Source organism: Corapipo altera, unplaced genomic scaffold, assembly GCF_003945725.1.
Source record: "Corapipo altera isolate COAL_440 unplaced genomic scaffold, ASM394572v1 64, whole genome shotgun sequence".
Lineage (NCBI taxonomy): Eukaryota > Metazoa > Chordata > Aves > Passeriformes > Pipridae > Corapipo > Corapipo altera.
This window is the reverse complement of record NW_020884893.1, coordinates 1-19,866: the sequence shown is the minus strand read 5'-3', so window position 1 is coordinate 19,866 and position 19,866 is coordinate 1. Positions and strand designations below refer to the sequence as shown.

Below are 19,866 nucleotides of genomic sequence, written 5' to 3'. Positions count from 1 at the left end.
TGATGGATGTTGGGTATTGATGGATGTTGGGTATTGATGGATGTTGGATACTGATGGATGTTGGATACTGATGGATGTTGGATATTGATGGATATTGGATATTGATGGATATTGGATATTGATGGATGTTGGAGCATGGTCTGTGTCTGGGGTGTGTTATGAGTGACTGGACTCAACCTTTGAGCGACTTCTTGGCTCACATCCTTGAGATCTCATCCATGAGATCTTTCTTTGAGGATGTGCCTGTTGTGCATGGCTGAGTGTGACAGGCAGGGGTCAGGAGGCATCTGGCCACCCTGAAACAGCTCTGTTGAAGGAGGCAAACACAAGGGTTTGTCTTAGCTTTATCTACTTAGTTTACCTAGGACGAAGAGTGGACAACCGTAGAGTGTTCTAAATATTTCTCTGTGCTGAGTGGCACTTGGTGCAAAATCTGAATGGTGTTTTGGGCATGAATCTCACCAATCCCACCCTCTCCTGTGCTGTGCAGCTGCCCTTCAGGCCCTGAAGCGTAAGAAGAGGTACGAGAAGCAGCTGGCACAGATCGATGGCACGTTATCAACAATTGAGTTCCAGAGGGAAGCCCTGGAGAATGCCAACACTAACACTGAAGTGCTTAAAAACATGGGGTTTGCTGCTAAAGCCATGAAAGCTGCTCATGACAACATGTAAGTGATTCCCTTCTGCACCTTTAGTTTGTCATTTGTTTGATCTGCTGAATGCCAAGTGTTTCGTGAAGGTGGAGCCAGAGTAGCAAAATCTTCTTTTTAAAAGGCTCTAACTTAAACTAGAATGCTAGAAACATTTTCATATTGAACAAAATGTGCAAGTATGATGCTTCCTCAGTTTACTACCATTTATCCTGGACTCTGCCTTTGTCCAAAAGCAGGGTAGCACCAGTGTAGTCTAAAGCAAATGAGTGCCTGTACCAGTGACAGATCCACCTGGGATGGTGGATCAAGGGGAGACTTAAAAGTTCTTTTCTGTGCAGTGGAGTTGGTGCATGTAGCAATAATGAAAGGTAAACTGCATTATGGGAACGTTGTGCTTGCTCCAGAAGCAAATATTGTGGCTGTAATAATGCTGAATCAGGAAAGAGAGCAAATTCTTATTATTACCAGTAGTGCAAAACAAAACCCCTTCGTTGGCGTCTTTGTGTCACTGCTGCAGGCTAAGTTTGTAGGAAAGAGCAAAAAAACCACGTTTCATTGTGTTCAGACCAGGGGGATAAAATTCAGACTTGCATGCAAAGAGTGTTTTGGGAAAGGGCCTTGTGAATGTCACCGTGGTGTGGCATTTCTACAGAACCCAAGAATCACAGTGTGAAGTGTTGATTGGGAACGTGCCTGATGATACTGAATTCCTTCCTTTCTTTTACAGGGATATTGATAAAGTAGATGAATTAATGCAGGACATTGCAGAACAGCAGGAGCTGGCAGATGAGATTTCAACAGCCATCTCAAAGCCAGTAGGATTTGGGGAGGAATTCGATGAGGTATGTTTTGAATTTGCTTTTTTTGTATCAGTGAGTCACAGAATCCATTGGGTTGGAAAGCCTTCAGATGATCAAGTCCAGCCACTGCCAGGGCCATCCCTACCCATGTCCCTGAGCAGCACATCTTCATGGCTTTCAAATCCCTCCAAGAACTGTGACTCTTGTGAGATCTTTCTTTGAAGATGTGAATATTGTGCATGTCTGGGTGTACTCCTGGGGTATGGAATCTCTCCTGGATGTTGTTGTAGCTGTTCCCTCCAGGGCAAACAGCAGCTGTGACTCAGACTTTAGGCTGAGAATGGTCTGGATGGCCTGACCTGAGAATGTTTGGACTTAGATTTCTCCTTCCCTTCATCACGTACAGGAATTGATAACAATCAGACTCCTCATCTCCTTAATTTGCTTCAATCCTATAATTTAAGCTGTTTTCTTTAATAATATGATCAGCTAAGTCTGCTTTTTGATAAATATGACTTAAAGTTCCTTCCTTTCTTTTTTTTCTCCTTTAACAACCTAGGATGAACTCATGGCAGAACTAGAGGAACTAGAACAAGAAGAACTAGACAAAAACTTGCTGGAAATCAGTGGTCCGGAGACAGTACCACTACCAAACGTGCCCTCAATATCGATACCCTCCAAGCCAGGTAGGGATGGACCTTTACCTGAAGCATTTTGGATTGTTAAAAATGTGTTTTTTCATCTACCAGCTCCTTGGATTGGGGAGATCTGGCTGCAGGCAACACAGATGTTTTGCTTGAAATTGCTTCCTGAATCCCAAATCCCATCCAGTGCCATTTCTCTGGAGGGGAGAACCTGCCTTTGACAAGCACCAGGAAAATCTCTCCCTGTTACAGGAGCAGTTATTGTCTGTTCTGGCACTCCCAGCTTCTCTGCAGCCTGGATGATGCTCAGGGAAGAGTGGAGGTCTGGAAAAAGGGAGCCTTCTTCCAGGTGCTGCCTAACAGGGATGTAATCTTGACAAACATACCAGGGCTGTAAAAGGGAGTGGAGAATAAAGTAACTCTGGAAATTAGAATCACAGGATGGTTACGGTTGGAAAAGACCTCCAAGATCATCCAGCCCAACCATTAGTCCCAGGCTGGTTTGGATTCTCCCATGGAATCACTTCTTGCTGCTGCTTTGGTGTTTAATTTGATCCCTTCTTTTCTGCCTTTTGGGAGGATCCACCCTCAGAATCCCCTCTTTGGGGAGGGCTGTTGCCTCCTGTGCAGTTTGCACAGGCAGGACCAACCTGAGGGCTATCCCAGTCCTACAGCACAGATATCCAGGGAATTGCAGTTAGTGTGAGGATTTTAGATGGAGAACAAGCAAAAACGTTTTTATTTACAGAGACAGTTCAAAGCTGCTGTTCCATCTGATCTGATCCCTGTGGTATGAAGGGGAAGTGGTACCTCCTGGAATACAGCTGAGCTGGGACACCTCTGGCAGCATTAATGGGATATGAGGCTTTGCAAGCCTGTTTTGCTGAGTCTGCCTGAATGTATTATGGATAAATTGTAGACTTTGCAGCTCTATTCCATGTCCTTACTTAGGAAAAAAGTCCAAAAAGCTAATGAGTGAAAATAATCCCATTTGATTGCTGTATCTGTAATTATCCTGCTGCCTTTCCAGGCTTGGATGGACGTGGGAAGCAGCAGGCACTGCCAAACCCAAGGTTCTGCTTTAAGTGCCATTGCTCCTTGTGTGTTACAGTCCTTTACTTTTGACATCATTGATTTTGTGTTTTTCTAGCTCTGTTTTGCAGAATTGCTGACCAGGGTTGATGAGAGGGGACTGATTTGTATCAAAATCCCCTAAATCAGAGACTTTGCCTAGACTTAGATCCAACAGCAGGAGAAACAGGTTAAATAAACCTGTGAAACTTACTGAGACTTCCCAAAATAACAAAAACAGGGAAGGTTTTTGTAGTAAAAATTGTGAGCATAAAGCTCAGTGTTTTATAGGATTTATGCTAAGCTGCTTTTGGATGGAAACTAGAATTCCACTAATGTATTTAAATGTCATGCTGCTTTTTGCTTCAATAAAGCTGCCTCCAAGACTGGCACTTGGGAAGATTTGGGATTCTGGGGTGGTGGTGGGCGGGGATTTTGTGTGGATTTATTTTTTTAACCTAAATTGGTTTTCTCTTAGAATTGACTTAATAAACACTGGGATTAAAAGTTTGCTTGTGGGCACCATGGGTCGAACTTCCAAAGGGAATATTTCCCTAACAATGCAGGTTCATGTGTAATTATTTTGGGAATAAGTGATGTGTCTTTTGAGGTAGAGATGACTCTGTTGCCTCCTTTTTATTCATGAAATGAAAAACAAACACGAGCTTTCCTGCTTTTCCAGCTCTCAGGAGCTGTCTGGATTTTGACTGTAATCACTCTGAATGAGGAATTTTTTGCTCTTGCCACCAGCTGGGTTGATGTCAGGAGAAATTCAGGCAAAAGCTGTTTTTGTTTAATGGAGGCTGGAAGAGCTTCATATAGAAAAACAAATCCCAAATTTGTACAAATGAGAGAGGTCTTGAGCTTGGCTTAAGAGCTGACTCAGTTCTTTTTGTGTCAGTGTTTCATTTGGAATGACACAAACCAGTTGGAGTATGAATTATTTGACTTCCCCCCCCCCCCCCTCCTTGAAGCAAAACCACTCTCTGAGGAAATGACATCTTTTATTGGTATTTTCCAAAATTATTGCAGCTATTTTTGGGTTAAAACCATTTTTGCTGAGTTAATGGAAACTGGACTTGTCCCATGATGACAAATAGCAGCATTTGCTCTTCTGGAAGGAGCAGAAATGATGAGAAGGCAGCATTTAGGCTGCTGCCTCCCATCCACATCCCTCAGCTGCCAGGGGAGTGGGAAGAGAAGGGGAATAGGATGTTCCCAGGGCTCTTCAGCCCCTCCAAGAGCCTCAACTGACACAGGGCTGGAGGCCCCCAAATTCTGCAATACCTGCCTGACCAAACACAGGAACCTCATCTGTTGTACTTTGAGGACTCTATGGTGAAATAAGGGATTTATTTTTAACAGAGAAGAGATTGTGATAGTGGAGACATCAGATGAATTTCTGTAAGAAACTGCATCCTTCTGAGAGGGGCTTCTGCTTGCAGGCTTGGAGATGATGGGAAAACATCACACCTTAACCTTCATGTACATTTGCATTCTTCCTGTGTGAGCTGCTGTCTTTTCCTACCAGAAGTGGGACTATCAGGCAGTTCAGCCCATGCTGGCTCTCTCACAAGGCTCCCTTTATTTCAATTCAAGGAGGTTTTGTGTATTTTTTGCCCTCTGCTGGCATTTGGTGCTTCATTTACCGCTTTGTCAGTGGCAGAGAGAGGCCACTGGGTTCTGTCAGGATTGCTGCTCACCTGTTTTCTTTCTCTGTTTTGCAGCCAAGAAGAAAGAGGAAGAAGAGGACGACGACATGAAAGAGCTGGAAGCTTGGGCAGGAACCATGTAACCACAGCAGTAACTGGCTGGGGGAAAAAAAGACTTTGATTACCTATTCTGGGTACAAATGTGTTGTGTTGAGGAGAAAGCATAAGCAAAATGTCTTTATCTTTTAATTTTAACCCAGAGCAGTGGGAACTGCATTGCTGTTTTCTGCATAGCATGGTCTGCACAGAGGAAAGAAGGGGGAGCAGGGGGAGTTGCCTGCAGTCGATGCGGTTGAATTTCTGTACAAAGGTCTTTGCAAAAATCAAACATTCAGCTTTTGGACTGTGCTACTGCCACTGCTGGATCTTCAATTTGGGCCATATTGAATCGAAATAAGCTGAAAAAAAAAAAAAAAAAAGCACTCTCTGTAATTTTAAGTCAGTCTAAATGTGTCTAGAAGTCTTGTAAGGCATTTAAAAACCAGGAAAAGTCCTAAAGCCACCGTTGGCTTCTTATTGTGTTTTAGGTGCAAGAATGCTTTAGGTTTTTAGTTTTTGCCAGTTATATTTATATCCCTTGACTGATGTGTGGCCAAGGCTTGTGTTTGTCACCGCCAACGATGTAGTCACTGTTCCCATTTTAATTGGTGATGATGATTTGCAATCGATAAACGCTCTCTTGGACATAGGGAAGATCTCAAGTTCAGTTGTACATTTTTCTACATAGCACTACAATGTTTATTGCTTTTTTTTTTTGTGATAATTGATAACCCATTCAGATACATGCACACAATTATTTTAATTAAGAAACTACTATGGATTGCACTGTATTAAATATCTCGATTAATTTTCACCCGTGGCTGCTGTTGTCGATTCTGTGTTGTGTTTGAGCAGTCTGGCTGCAGGAGGAAACAGGGTTGGACATGGGGAGGAATTCCTTCATGGAAAGGGTGGTCAGGCATTGGATGGAGCTGCCCAGGGAGGTTTGGAGTCCCCATCCCTGGAGGTGTCCAAGGAAGGGCTGGACGTGGCACTCAGTGCCCTGGGCTGGGGGACAAGGTGGGGGTCAGGCACAGACTCTTTGATCTTGAAGGTCTTTTCCAAACTTAGTGATTCTGTGATTCTATTCTGTGTCAAAATCCCCCCACTGAGGAGAAGTCAGAGCTGAAGCAGCAGTAGAAGCGACAGGTTTAGAAACAGAGCTGGGGATTTGGCTTTATATTTTCTGTTGTGGAAATGATCCCTCTTGTGCACTGTGCTAAAAAATGTGTGTTAAAGCAGCAGTGTTTTCTGCCAGGAGTGGTGGGTGAGCATCTCACACACAGTGGAGTGTCCCAGTAGGAGCACTGTGGTGTGTCTGGGAGAGGGTAAAGCAATCCCATGAGCTCCATTAGTGCTTTGAGGTTCCTGGTATGGGAGCTCAGGAACTGTGAGTGGCAGAGGCACCACCTGGCAGCCCAGCTGTTCCCTGGGATGTGTTTGCTTTCCTGTTCATTCAGCTTTAACTAAACAAAGGCCCTGCTTTGCACAGCAGGAGGAAATGCAGCAGTGAGGGTGTGCTGTGGTTCCTGGTTACCTTTAACCACACAGCAAGGACAACCTCAGTTCTGACAACCTCAGTTCTGACAACCTCAGTTCTGACAACCTCCTTTTTTCCTTGATTCTTTTAATAAACGATGGGGTGGTTTCTTAATCCTGCAGTTTATTTATATAATGGCTGAGGACTGATCACCTTTCTGCTTTGGATATCAGTTCTTTGATCTGCTGCATAATGTCAGTGAACAGCTCTGCCTTGCTCACACTCACTCTGAGGCAGAACTGACCTGCACAGAGCCCCAGGGGCAGTGGGGAAGGAGCCTGCTGTCCATGCCAGCAGTGTCTGTAGCTGTCCCCTCAGTGCCCAGGGTGTCCCTTTCCTGGGAAAGGCAGTTCAGTTCCTGTTGGAAACTGTTCTCAACTAACTCACCCTCATCAGACAGCTCCATTTGCAGCTGTGTCAGTGCTTTCTTATGGAGCTGTTCAAGGAAGCAAGCAGAAATCTGGGATCCAGGGGGTTTCAGTGTGTGGTAAATCCTTGTTTTTCCCTACAGAGAAGGTGGAAAGCATTATCACTATTGCTGTACTAAAGCAGGGCAAAAAGTTGTGGATTCCTCATCCCTGGAAGTGTCCAAGGCCAGGTTGGACAGGGCTGGAGCAACCTGGACTAGTGGAAGGTGTCCCTGCCCGTGGCATGGGTGGGGTGAGATGAGATTTAAGGTCCCTTTCAACCCAAACCATTCCATGAATCTGTGAAAAATAAAGACTGGGCTGAAGGACCTCATCCCTGATTCCCCTTGGAATGATTTCAGCCTTGTACACGGGGAGGGGAACAGAGTGAACACTCAAAGAGCACTTGGAAAAGCTGGGCCAGAGAGTGGCTGAGGTGGTTTGCTAATGCTAAACCTCAGCAGACATCCTTCTCCAGGGCTGGAGGGCCCTTGTGTTGTACACCCATGGGGGTATATCCATTATCCTGCTCCCTCCCAGAAATAATGGAAATCCATACTCTGCCCAACACTGCCTGCCATGAACCTCATCTCCAGTGCCATTGGATCTGTACCTTTCCAGGTGTATAAATGGCTTTTCTGTGCCTTTCCTGCTCTTCTCTCCCAGAGATGCTCTTCCCTCTTTAAAGACACGGCGATTTAACTGCAAGAACTTTCAGTGCAATGTTCCACAGGCAGGGAAGGGGGGGCTCCATCAGCCTCTGCGATGGCAAATCGATCTCCAGTTGCTTAATGGGTGATTTGTTAGTCAATGGGTGTTAGTAATGGGTTGTGGGGAGGGGCTCCGTGGGACTTGCCAGTGCTGGGAGCTCTCTGGGGAGCCTTTGGCCTCACATGGGTACAGAGGGTACCAGGGACCCCCTCAGGGTACAGGGGGGGTACAGTCTCCTCACCAAAATCTATAATTAACTTCCTGGTACTTGAAGCATTTGAGGGAAAGCACAACATCTCCAGAAAAAGCCATCGGACCCTTGTCTGCTCCTCCTGCGAGGAAGTGTCCCCTGAAGTGAGTGCCTGTCCCTCACGGACCTCCTGTGGGCCAAAGGTTTTGCTGCTGGACACGTTGTGGTGCTCACAGATCTTCCTGCTCATGGTCTGTGTTGTGTCAGCAAGGAAAACAGTTCCAGTGCTGGGAGAGGGAAGAGCTATTTGTGTCCTGCTGCAGCTTGAGGGTGTCACATCCAGCTTGGATGAAGCTCCACACACCGACAGCTGTGTCCAGGGAAATCCCTGGCTGTGTCCAGTGGGTCAGGCACAGCTTCAGCACCAGCCACAGTGGCAGGAAAGGGGCTTATGGCTCTGGAAAGGAAAAATTGCACAGCTCAGGAGGGTGAATGTGGGCGTGGTGGGAGGCAGGTGGATTTTTGAGAGGGGCCAATGTGCAGGCTGGGCTGTGTTTGTCCGTGCTGTGATGGGAGGAGCAGGGATGCTTTCCCAACTCTCCAGGAGCTGCTGCACCCTGTGCATGCACAGAACACGGCATTTCATTAGGAGTGACAGGTCATGGCTGCCACTTAGTGGCACAAATCAGCTGCCACTCTTCCCCTGAGGCCTTCCTTTCCATTGTCTGCAGTGCTGGCTGTCCCCTCTGCCACACCCTCCCTTCCTGTGCCATCTCACCTCTGCTTGTAGTGCTGGATTCCCTCAGGACCTGGTCCTGATCTGAGGCCAGCTGACCTTGTTCTACTGCCAAATAAACCCTCTCAGCAGCTCTCACAGCAACACATCCTTGCCCCAACCTTGTCTGATGTGAGTTACTGCCTGGTTATTCTGCTCCTCATTTTCCTGACCCTGAAGTGACCCCCAAGCCCTGGATTCCTTCCCGTATTTCCCTGCAGGGCTTTCTCACAGGACTGAAGGGTGCTGTGGTGCTGGTTCCCTTGGGAGCAGCCCCTGTGGGTGCTGTGGGGCGTGTGCTGTGCCAGAGCTGGAGCTGGGAGCCCCTGCCTCGCTTGCTCTGGAGGGAGATAGGGGCTGTCACCAGATTTTGGCACTGAACTGCTGTTTTCTGGCCAGCCTGGCCTGGAGGTCACAGCTGCTCATGCTTCTCTCGTCCTCCTCCTCTCGACCTCAGACCTACCCCACCTGCATGCTCTTAAACCCCATTATGGACACCCACCAGATGCTCCTGTGATGCTGCAGCTCCTCCATCCCCTCCCAGGGTGCCAGGGCCACCTCTGTCACAGCACTGGTGCCAGGTGAGTGTTTAAGAGCACAGGGCATCCAAAAAGCACAGCCCATCCCTCCCCGGCTCCCTGGGATGCACTGGGGGTGTCTCCCCACTCTGGGGGTGCCCCCAACCTGTGCCAGGTTACTGTGGGATCACTGTGGTGTCAGCCCCTCAGGTGCCACCACTGATTACAGCTCTCTCACATCCCTTTGCAGTTTGTGAATTTTAAATCTCAGCCCTCCCAATAAAACCACTCAGCTGCTTGAAGCCCCTGAATGCAGCATGTTCATGGAGTTTGTTCTCACTCAAGAGGTGTGACACCACTAATCAATAGAACAGGTTAAACCCTTTATTAGGGCTCTGAGAGCACCTGCAGGTTGATATTTGTATGTGCTGCTCAGCACTCCCTCTCTCCCCTGCTCGTTATTTTTTATCATTATTTTGGTTCTTAGGACAAAATTGCACTCTGCTCATCTGGAAAGCTCTTGCCTTTCTAATCCTGCTCGTGTTTGGCTGATGCTCAGCCCTGTGGCAAATAAAAGAGCTCTCTTGACTTACTTTTCAAACATCAAGGTCCATTAAATCAAAGTGATGCTTTCCAGACCTTGTGGCTCTCGGCAGCTCAGCCCCATCCCTCCCTCCCTCCCCTGGCTCCAGGCCTTGAGCTCTCTCGGACATCTCCTGGGCTGCTCAGCTGGCAGGATTTTGGGGCCACATTTTAGGATGTTATCAAAGGTTTCCCTTGCCTTGGCTGTGCTGTGGGAGCTCAGTGACATCCTCCTACATGTCACCTCGGAACTGTGGCCAAGAGCTTCCCTTACTGGCTGTCCCATGGCTGGGAGAGAGGGATAGGTGGTTGGATCCAGCTGGATTTGGGGCCAGCTCATGTCCCCCTCCCGCTGTTCTTGGGTTCCTCCTGCCCTTTGCTGAACTGTTCAGCTGCACTTGTGCTCCTGCTCTTGGTCCCCATCCTGCTCCATGGCTGGCTCCATGTGGGCACTGGGAGGAGGTTTTGCAGAGGGATCTGGTCAGCAGGAAACAGGGACAAGACATGCAGGGCCAAATGCCTCAGACAGATCTTCCCCATCCACGGTGAGTTCTCGGAAATCACTGCAGCTCCTGTCCCTTGGGATTCACCCCTGGGCATTAGGGAGGAGAGATGGCTTTGGGATTAGGTGGAATAGAAATTTTCTAGGGCCCTGGGTTGGCAGCACTCTGCCTTCAGGATCCTGAATGTCCCAGGCACCAGAGGGGTTTAGGCTGTGCTAAAGCACAAAAGTACAACCCAAAAGCTTGTCCTGCTGCCCTGGATTGTCCCATCCTCTCTGCTGCCCTTGCACAGAGTCCCACAATGGTTTGGTTGGAAGGGACCTTAAAGCTCATCTCATTCCACCCCATTCCATAGGCAGGGACACCTTCCACTAGCCCAGGTTGCTCCAAGCCCTGTCCAACCTGGCCTTGGACACTTCCAGGGATCCAGGGGCAGCCACAGCTTCTCTGGGCAACCTGTGCCAGGGCCTCCCCACCCTCCCAGGGAAGAATTCCTTCCCAATATCCCCCCCTCCATGGCGGCTCAGCCGCCGCAGGGACACACAAACACCCTTTCCAAGCAGCGCCGGGACCGTGGGTGCAATTTCCCACTCGAACACTTGGAGGCAAAGCTGCATTTCTGGACAGACGGACACGGGACACCGCGAGGCCCCGCGCGGCTCTGCCCCCCTGCTCGGGGGCTCCTGGCACAGCTGGCACAGCTGGCACAGCAGCGGCTCCTCAAGCAGCAGTGGCTCATCATCCAGGCGTTCCCGTGCTCTGGAAAACCTCTCCCAACAAGATTTGCAAACACAAAACGCTTTCTGTGCCTCTCTCCTGAACCGCATTAAACTTCTGTAAATTGGAGACCGTTATTTCCGCGCTGCGCCAGGATCGCTGCTGTCAGCTTTTGATGAAAAGGTTAAATTTAATTTAAATTTTCAGCTCCCTCTTTCCTCAAGGGTGCAGCCTGGCCCCTGAAAGGCTCCAGTCCCCGTTCCCAGTCACTTGGCTGCTGCCTTGGCACCCAGCAGCCAAGCCTCCAGAAGGTCTTCCCGTCCCAATCCCTCCGGCTGAAGCCAATGGTGCCCCCGGGATCCGGCCCTGGGGATGCTGTGGGTGCCCCGACGAGCAGCCGGAGGCAGTGGAGTTGCTCCCCGGGCTGTTTTGACGGAACACAGCCGAGGAAAGGCTTATCCGAGAGGGATTTGCCAGCAGAGGGCAATGCCGGGATGGATTTCCATCGCCGCACAGTTCGGGGGATGTTAAACCAGAGCTGGCCCGGCTGGGACGGGGAAGGCGACAGATGCAGCGCCCTCCCCGCAGGCAGGAGGGACCTGCCCAGCACCCCCTGTGCCAGCGGGGAGGGTGGGGGTGGCACTGGGAGCTGCCTCTCTGCAGGATTGGGGTATCCCAAATCAGGAGGGGGCGGATCCTGGGTGACCACGAGTGTTTGGGCTGCTCTCACAGACCAGGGCTTGGGATTTGCTGAAAGATGTGGTCTAGTGGGAGGCTCGGCAGTGCTGCGTTAATGGTTGGACTCCATGATCCTGGAGGTCTTTTCCAACCTAAATGACTCTGTGATTCCAGGTGCTGGAGTCCCTGGGGTTTGGCACAGCCTCTCCTGGCTCTTGGACTCACCCATGCCAGGGAGGGCTTGGTTTCAGCTCTACCTGACCAGCAAAGACATGGAGATAAAATGCAAAACATGCTTATTTATTGCAGGGAAGACACAATCCAAGGGGGTTCTCTCCCACACCAGCAATGACAGTGGGATTTATGTCCCACTAAAGGTAGGAGGGCTATAAATGGGAAGTGGTGCAGGTGGTCCCATGATGCAAACTCTGGTCCATGCAATAAATCCTGGGCAGGTTTGTGATGAGCTGGGTGGATCTGGCTGTGATTTGGGGACACAGGGAGATTCTCCTGTCCCTCCTTCCCCTTGTGAGTTGGAGTCTTTCCAAAGCTGTGCCTGACACTCCTGCCCAGCTCTCCTCTCTGGGCTCAGGGCTGGGCTGTGGCTGTCATGCCTCTGGTAAGGAAACCATCAGCTGATGTTTGGGGGCACAGGGGGCTGGGCACAAGGGGTTACACTGGGGCACTGGTGGGGGAAACTGGGGCACAGAGGGCAGTGCTGCCCCGTGGAACAGCTCTCGGGAAGCACAGCCCCATCTTCAGAGGGATGTGCCAACACTTGTTTTATTTTTACAGGCACCTGCATTGAAATCTGTCCATCAAGAGGGAGCAGCTCTGCCTGGCACGTGGGGCTGGGTGGGCACCATGATGTCCTGGCTCTTCCCAAGCATCCAGGTCTTCCCAGAGCTCCTCATCCTCGTGAGCCTCAGGCAAGGGCAGCAGCAGCATCTTAAATCCAGCAGAACAGCTGTGCCAGATGTTTTTAAGTAAGTTCCCCCCTGCCCCCTCCCCCCCCCCCGAGGCATATTTGGGTAAGAAATGTTCAAATTTTAGATCTGTGGTTCTCACTTGCTGCTTTTGTGGCCCATCCCACTCATTCCACACTGCTGGAGAGGCAGGTTCTGGAGCTGGGTGGGACTGAGCTGCAGAGGTGGGTGCTGGGGGGGGAGCAGGGGGTGAGCAGAGTCCTGTGCTCAGCTGTTGGGGTGCAGGGTGGGGTGCAAGAGCTGCAGCCCACCGTGCCCTTGGCTCTGGTTGTTGCTTTTTCCTTCCTTATTATGAAGCAGGAGTGTGGATTAGCTCACCCTGCTGAGCATGTTTTTGGTTGGCTTTGTGGCTGTACAATGGGTAATTCACAACCAACTAACCTCAAGTTAAAATACAAAGAAGGGGGAGAAAAAGGAAAAAAAACCCACATTTTTAGTTGAACACCTGGTGATGCCTCAGTAGCTGTGGGCTGTCACAGCTCTCCCCAGCCCAATACCTGACATTATTTCTTAGCCTCATTCAGTTCTGTTTCACTTCAGTCCTGAGCAAATATTGACAAATCTCAGATAATCCAGCCAATACAGTCCTGGAGAACTTCCTTTTGTTTGCTGCACACTTGGTACCATCCATATCCCCTGGACAGGAGCCAAGGGACACAAGCACAAAGTAAAATAGGAAGAACAAAAGGACAGAGAGCAGAGAGGGTGGGTGGATGTGTGTGTGTGTGTGTGTGTGTGTGTGTGTGTTTGTGTTTGTGCTTTGCTGGGAGGGCTTTTTGGGGATCAGGGATGCTCCTCTCACATGCCTGCCCAGCCCAGAGCTGTCAGGGCTGGGTGACAGTGGCACATCCTGTGCCTTGATCTCCTGGTCTCACTGCAAAATCCTCCATGGCACATTTCTAGTGTTCACTATTGGAGAGTGTGACAAATCTTCCACCTCCTCCAACCCCTCCCCTGACATGGTTCTCCCCTGCCAAACCATCTCTTAGCCAGGCCAAGAGGTGCTCAGTCAACTCCATCTCAGCACCACAGCTCATGTTATTGCTTGGAAGGTTTGGGGTGCTTTTGTTTTACCAATCCATCCAAAAGCAATTCCAGGTCAGGGAGAGTGATGGGAGTGTGGGAATAAAGACTGAGTGAGCACTGCAGCTTCTCCTGAACACGTGCTGTTGGGGTCCCCATCACTCCTAGTGGCCAGTGAGGAACTGGGGACCGTCCTTGCTGCAGCTCTGGGGCTCGGGGACATCATGGGCATGACTGGCTCAGGTCTGTTGCCTTGAATTGTAACCAAAGATTTTGGCTGAGGCAAGGGGAAGGTCTCCTCTTTCTTCTGCTCATCCCCTGGAGGGGATGATGGGTGCTCAGTGCTGAGCTGATGTCTGGTTCAGCAAAGCTCATGGCAAAACAGTGCTCAGGGATGTCTGTCCTGGACTTCTCCTCCTTGTCCCTGGGGCTCAGGATGTGCCAGGAATGGCTGAGTCCTCTTTGGGACTGCACCCCACAGGCAGAGCTGGGCCAGCACTGAGCCTTGGGAGTGACATCCCAGTGTCTGACTGGGAAATCCCTGCCCCAGTTCTGCTCATGGGAAGTCTGCAGACTGCTGAGTGCTGTGGCAAGGCTGGTGTCCCCCGGGTCTCATGGCAAAGCTGATCCCCAAAGGTGTCACAGCAACGCTGCAAGGAAAGGGACCTTCTTTCCCAGGGTGGGTGCTGTGGTGTCACCCACTCCCTCCCTGCCCAGTGCAAGTGAGTGTTTGCAACCCCCCCATTCTGTGCCAGCATGACCATGCCATGGTGAAGCTGCCGTGGCATCTGTGTGGCTCTGTGGGGCTGCAGTGAGGCAGGACCTGCACCCCAGTGTGCCTGTCACACTTGGCTCTCAGCTTTGTGGTTTTGTCCCCTCCCTGATCAGCTCTTTGTGCCCTGCCCTGGCCTGGCTGGGGCTGGGTTAGTGCAGGGAGGGGAAGTGCTGCTGGGGTAGGGGAGCAGTGTCAGGGCAGGATGAGCCCACTGCAGGATAAGCCATGGGGGGAGCAGGGACATTTGGGGGACTGCAGTGCCTGAACCCCACCAGACCCCAGCCAGTGCCGTTCATTTGTCAGCACTACGAGTGCTAAAATAGCCCATCTCCACCAAAAAAAGTGCTTTTCATGCAGCCAGGCACCTGAACTTCTCCCAAACAGCATCTGCAGCATCTTCACCCTGCCCAAATGCTGCTGCAGGAGGGAATGGTGCTGGGACACCCAGATGGATGCACGGAGCTGGGAGTGATGGATGGATGGGCACCTGGCAGGGAGGTGGTAGTGTAAGGGAAAACTGGTTTCCACAGGCTGGCTAATGACTTCATAAGGTCTTGTTGACAGCACCTGGCAGTTCATTTTTAACAGCAGAACTCCAGTGCTCAGCCTCAAACCTGGACATTCTGAACTCAATCAGCAGCTCTAGGGCTGAAAATAAGCTCAGTTTGAATCACATCACACTCTTCCCTGTGCCCCATCCGTGCTCTGTGTGCTGCATCCTCACCAGCCCCCAGCCCTGATGGGGGAATCACTCTTTTCCAAGCTGTATTAATCATAACCCAGTACCTAAATCAGCCTGTTCCACATCCAACTGCGGGGGGCAAACAGCAGCTGTGGTTTGAAGTGGACACAGCATTCATTTTCTTTCTCACTATGTGTTTTACCCCCTGCTCACCTGAGGCATGGGGCAGATCAGGAGGAATTGTCATCCCCTTCAGTTCTCCCCTCCCCAGCCAGGAGTTCTGTCCCCCAAGCTCAGGGGGATCATTTCTCTCATTGCATATCTACAGCACATCTCCTGAAACACTTGTAATCCAATTTAATCTTTTCCAGGTCCTGCAGCGTTGCTTGGTGAAATGCTGGGTATTAGCACTAATCCTCCGGCTCTCTGCTCAATTAATTATCTTCCTCCACACTTCACCCCTGCCCTCTCCCACCCCTGAGCCACAAGCCATGGTGGCTTCTCTGCATGGGCAGAAACACTGACCCCGCAGCTGGGGCTTCATCTCCAGCTGTTCTCTTTGACTGCAAAGTCTCATTTGAAGTCTTCACCTTAAATACCTTTCAAAGCTTCCTTCAATCTGCCTGTGGCCTGATCCCACCTTTTGGGGTGTCCATCCCTGTAACACCTCACTGTTCCCACAAACCATCCCAGCTTTTCCTGCAGGTGATTGTCACGCCTGGTTAAAAACCCAGGCCAAAGCAGTACTGAGGGCATCCTTTGTCATTTGTTTATTGGCCCGGGTACCACAAGCAGTTCTGTGTTTAACCAGCTGGCTGCCAGCAGCCATGGGCTGTGTTATTCCATGGTTATGGAAGCGTGGGGTTACAGCCATGGCGAGGGGCTGGCCGTGGAAGTGTGGGGGAGATTTTAGCCTGGGACAGCAGGGAGGCAAAAGCCATAAAGACCCTCAAAGGAATGTGGCTGCTGAGAAAGGAGCACCTGCACAGGTGGGGCAAAGTAGGGGAGTCTGGATGGGGTTGGCAGCACCAATCTGTGCCAGGGGGCATCTGAGGGATGAAGCCCATCCCTGTGGTGCAGGGGGAGGCTCCTGCCATTCCCTGGGGGTGTCTTTTCCCCACTTACTCAGGCTCCAGCCCAAGCAATGTTCCTGTTTTTTCCAGTTGTCAGCACAGAAGTTGGTAGAGCTGGGAGGTGTGTGTGGGCAGCAGGACACCCAGCCCAGCCCCAGGTGGAGAAGGGACATTGCTGGACCACTTGAGCAGACACTTGAGCAGGGTGAGGAGAGGTCCCCTATCAGGCTGGGATGGGGGCAGCCCCCTTGCCCTCTGCTCTCACCTTCTTCCCCCCCCCAATTTGGGCAGGCTGGCTCCTTGCCAGCCAGGCTGGAAGCCCTGCTCATATGGAAGCTCAATAAAGAGTGGAAGTGGATATGAAAGAGGATAGAATCATAGAATCATAGAATCATAGAATCATAGAATTGATTGGGTTGGAAAAGACCTCCGAGATCATTGAGTCCAACCCTTGGTCCAAATCCAGTCCATTTACTAGATCATGGCACTCAGTGCCACGTCCAATCTGTGTTTAAAAATCTCCAGGGATGGTGAATCCACCACCTCTCTGGGCAGCCCATTCCAATGCCTGATTACTCTCTCTGTAAAGAATTTTCTCCTGATATCCAGCTTAAATTTCCCCTGGTGGAGCTTAAGCCCGTGCCCCCTTGTCCTATTGCTGAGTGCCTGAGAGAAGAGACCAACCCCCACCTGGCTAGAACTTCCCTTCAGGTAGTTATAGACAGTGATGAGGTCACCTCTGAGCCTCCTCTTCTCCAGGCTAAACAACCCCAGCTCCCTCAGCCTCTCCCCATAGGACTTATGCTCCAGTCCCTTCACCAGCCTTGTTGCTCTTCTCTGGACCCGCTCCAGCACCTCAATATCCTTCCTGAACTGAGGGGCCCAGAACTGAACACAATACTCAAGGTGTGGCCTCACCAGTGCTGAGTACAGGGGAAGGATCACTTCCCTGCTCCTGCTGGCCACGCTATTTTTGATACAGGACAAGATCCCATTGGCCTTCTTGGCCACCTGGGCACACTGTTGGCTCATGTTGAGCTTCCTGTCAATTAGTACCCCCAGGTCCCTTTCTACCTGGCTGCTCTCCAACCACTCTGTGCCCAGCCTGTAGCGCTGCAGGGGGTTGTTGTGGCCAAAGTGCAGGACCCGGCACTTGGCTTTATTGAACTTCATCCCATTGGAATCAGCCCATCTCTCAAGTCTATCCAGATCCCTCTGCAGAGCCCTCCTCCCTTCCAGCAGGTCGACACTCCCTCCCAATTTGGTGTCATCAGCAAATTTGCTGATGATGGACTCAATCCCCTCATCTAAATCATCAATAAAGATGTTAAACAGGACTGGGCCCAACACAGACCCCTGGGGAACACCACTGGTGACTGGCCGCCAGCTGGATGCAGCTCCATTCGCCAGCACTCTCTGGGCCCGACCCTCCAGCCAGCTCCTAATCCAGGAGAGGATGCACTTGTCCAAGCCATGGGCTACCAGCTTTTCCAGGAGTATATCATGGGAGACAGTGTCAAAGGCCTTGCTGAAGTCTAGATAGACCACATCCACAACCTTCCCCACATCCCCTCTTCTACATAGAAGAGAATGTGGAAGTTGTTGTGGAGATAGAGATAAAGGAGGAAGGGAAAAAGAAAAAAACCCAAGTTGTGCAGTCACAGCCCGGGTACCATGTGGAGCTGCCAGTGCCCACTGATGACCACAGCGCAGCCATTCCCTGCTGCCAGCGACCCCTGAGCAGCTCCCAGCTCTACCCTGTCACCTTGTCCAAGGCAAACCTTCACCCTGCTCCCTGTGGAGTGTTTTCAGGTGCTCTCTGCTACATCCATCAGTCCTGAGTCCGCCTGCAGTCTGGATATCATCAATCCCAGCAGGATGTGCAGCCTTGTCCCAGTGAAGGTACAGTGCCAATCCATGGAGAGGGGAAACCCCTGACTGCCCAGGAAGGCTGGAGTTCAGTGGGGCTGGTGTGGGACAGGGGCCCCTCTCTGAGGTTGTGCTCCCTGCTGCAGGGTGTCAGAGACAGCGAGGAAGAGATGGACATAGATGTAGTGTTGGACATGGAGGAGATGATTGAGGTCAATATAGTAGATGATGTGGAGGAGATGGAATTGGATGTGCTGGAGGAGATCAAGGACATGGATGTTGATGACAAAGATGAGGAGGAGGCCATGGTGCTGGGATGAGGACAATCCCCCATCAGCAGCAGGTCAGGCCTGTCCTGGCCATGCCCTGCCCCGGGGACAGCGGGTCACCTGCCGCCAGGCTGGGGCTGGGCTGGGTGGCCCCGCTCAGGGACACGGTGCCCCGTGCCCTGGATTGTGGCGGCACAAGCCCCAGCCCCGGCCTGCCCTGTGCCTGCTTTGGGCCACACAAGCCCCGTGGCAGCGCCTGGGGCCCGGCTCCCATCCCCAGCCGGGCTCAGGCCTGGCCCCAGAGTCCCGCTGTGCCCAGCGTGGGCCAGGCTGGGGTGTCAGAGACTGAAATGGTTAATGATTTATGCATTCTAGGAGACTTTTGCAGGCTTTTGACTTGCATGATACCTCTGATGAGCAGTCGGGCCCCTCCCTCCCTCCAGTGCTGAAGGTGTGAAGCCCTGAAAAGGCAAGAAGCCGAGCTCGCAGGCTTTTGACTGTTGATACATCTGATGAGCAATCAGGCCCCTCCCTCCCTAAAGGCGGGAACCGGGCGAGACACAAAAAAAACTCAGCACAAACCCAGGAGATGTTGGAGGCTCGAGGCATGGCCCGTGATATAATAACTCATAACTTCTTAGAGTATGGGGGCTTCCCCCCTTCACCCCCAGCAGATCAAGGCCACCACTTCAACTGACAGACATGGAAGCATCGCTGGACCCCGTGGGCGGTGACTATATACATCTGTCCACTCTCAGCTTTTCTTTCCCTTACTCTCCCTTGCTCTTATCCTGCCTTTCTCTCCCCTATGCATTTTCTTTCCCTCCCCAAAGGCTATCTCTGTGTCACATTGTTGTATGACAGCACCCAAACTGCTAGCATGCCTGTTAATACAGAATTGTTAGAATAAATCTTGTCAATATATGTTTTCAAACACCGATTATTTAGTGTCGTTTCGCTTTAATCCACCTCAAAGGAATTATTGATAAAACCTGGGTTACCCCCTCTGCCCCCTTTTTCCTGGGGCGGGTCATAACATGGGGGCACAGGGAACGCCCAGCAGGGCCCGACTGCACTGACCGTGCCCTTGCTTTTCTTGCAGGACTGACGGACCTGCCGGTCATGGAATCGACCACCTGTACATATGTTTTACATGTTCTTCTGTAAATAAGTTCTATATTAGTGATGTTTTAAGGAGTTTGTTGTTTTTATAAGTAGATAGTTTAAGAAGATAGATTTTTAATTAAGAAGATAGGCTTTTATTAAGAAAATAGTTTTTTTAGAAGATAAGGTTTCTTTTTAAGAAGATAACTTTTTCTTAAGAAGATAGGTGTTTTATTTAGAAGATAGTTGTTTTATTAAGAAGATATTTTTATTAAGAAGACACTTGTTTCTATTAAGAAGATGCTTGCTGATATTAAGACTGTTGTCATCAAGAAGACTGTTGTTTCTATAAAGAAGAATACAGGTTTTATTGAGAAAATTCTGAAAATGTCAATAAATTCTGGAGACGTGTCTTATATGTTGGTTTTTTTTATTGTCCTTCTGTTAACTCATTTCAAAGATTATTGTTGTTCTATGGGTCCTCAGAATGTACCCTCTCAGCCCAGACCCCCCCCGTGTCCTGGGCTCATCCCCAGCCCTGGGGG

At 50.4% G+C, this 19,866-nt stretch overlaps 1 protein-coding gene and 1 long non-coding RNA gene across 2 annotated transcripts in view; both read left to right on the top strand.

Annotated features, from left to right (window-relative positions):
- Positions 1–5,733, top strand: part of CHMP4B (charged multivesicular body protein 4B) — a 21,799-nt gene extending 16,066 nt beyond the window's left edge. Inside the window, exons 2-5 of the mRNA XM_027646033.1 lie at positions 491–668; positions 1,381–1,495; positions 2,013–2,139; positions 4,896–5,733. Coding sequence (XP_027501834.1) covers positions 491–668; positions 1,381–1,495; positions 2,013–2,139; positions 4,896–4,963 — 488 coding nt within the window. The 3' untranslated portion in view covers positions 4,964–5,733. The remainder of the gene's footprint in view (positions 1–490; positions 669–1,380; positions 1,496–2,012; positions 2,140–4,895) is intronic.
- A 12,215-nt stretch (positions 5,734–17,948) lies between these two features.
- On the top strand, positions 17,949–19,737 carry LOC113948508. Its single transcript, XR_003528173.1, has 2 exons — positions 17,949–18,291; positions 19,320–19,737. It is a non-coding gene; the product is annotated as an uncharacterized LOC113948508 (long non-coding RNA).
- Positions 19,738–19,866: the final 129 nt, after the last annotated feature.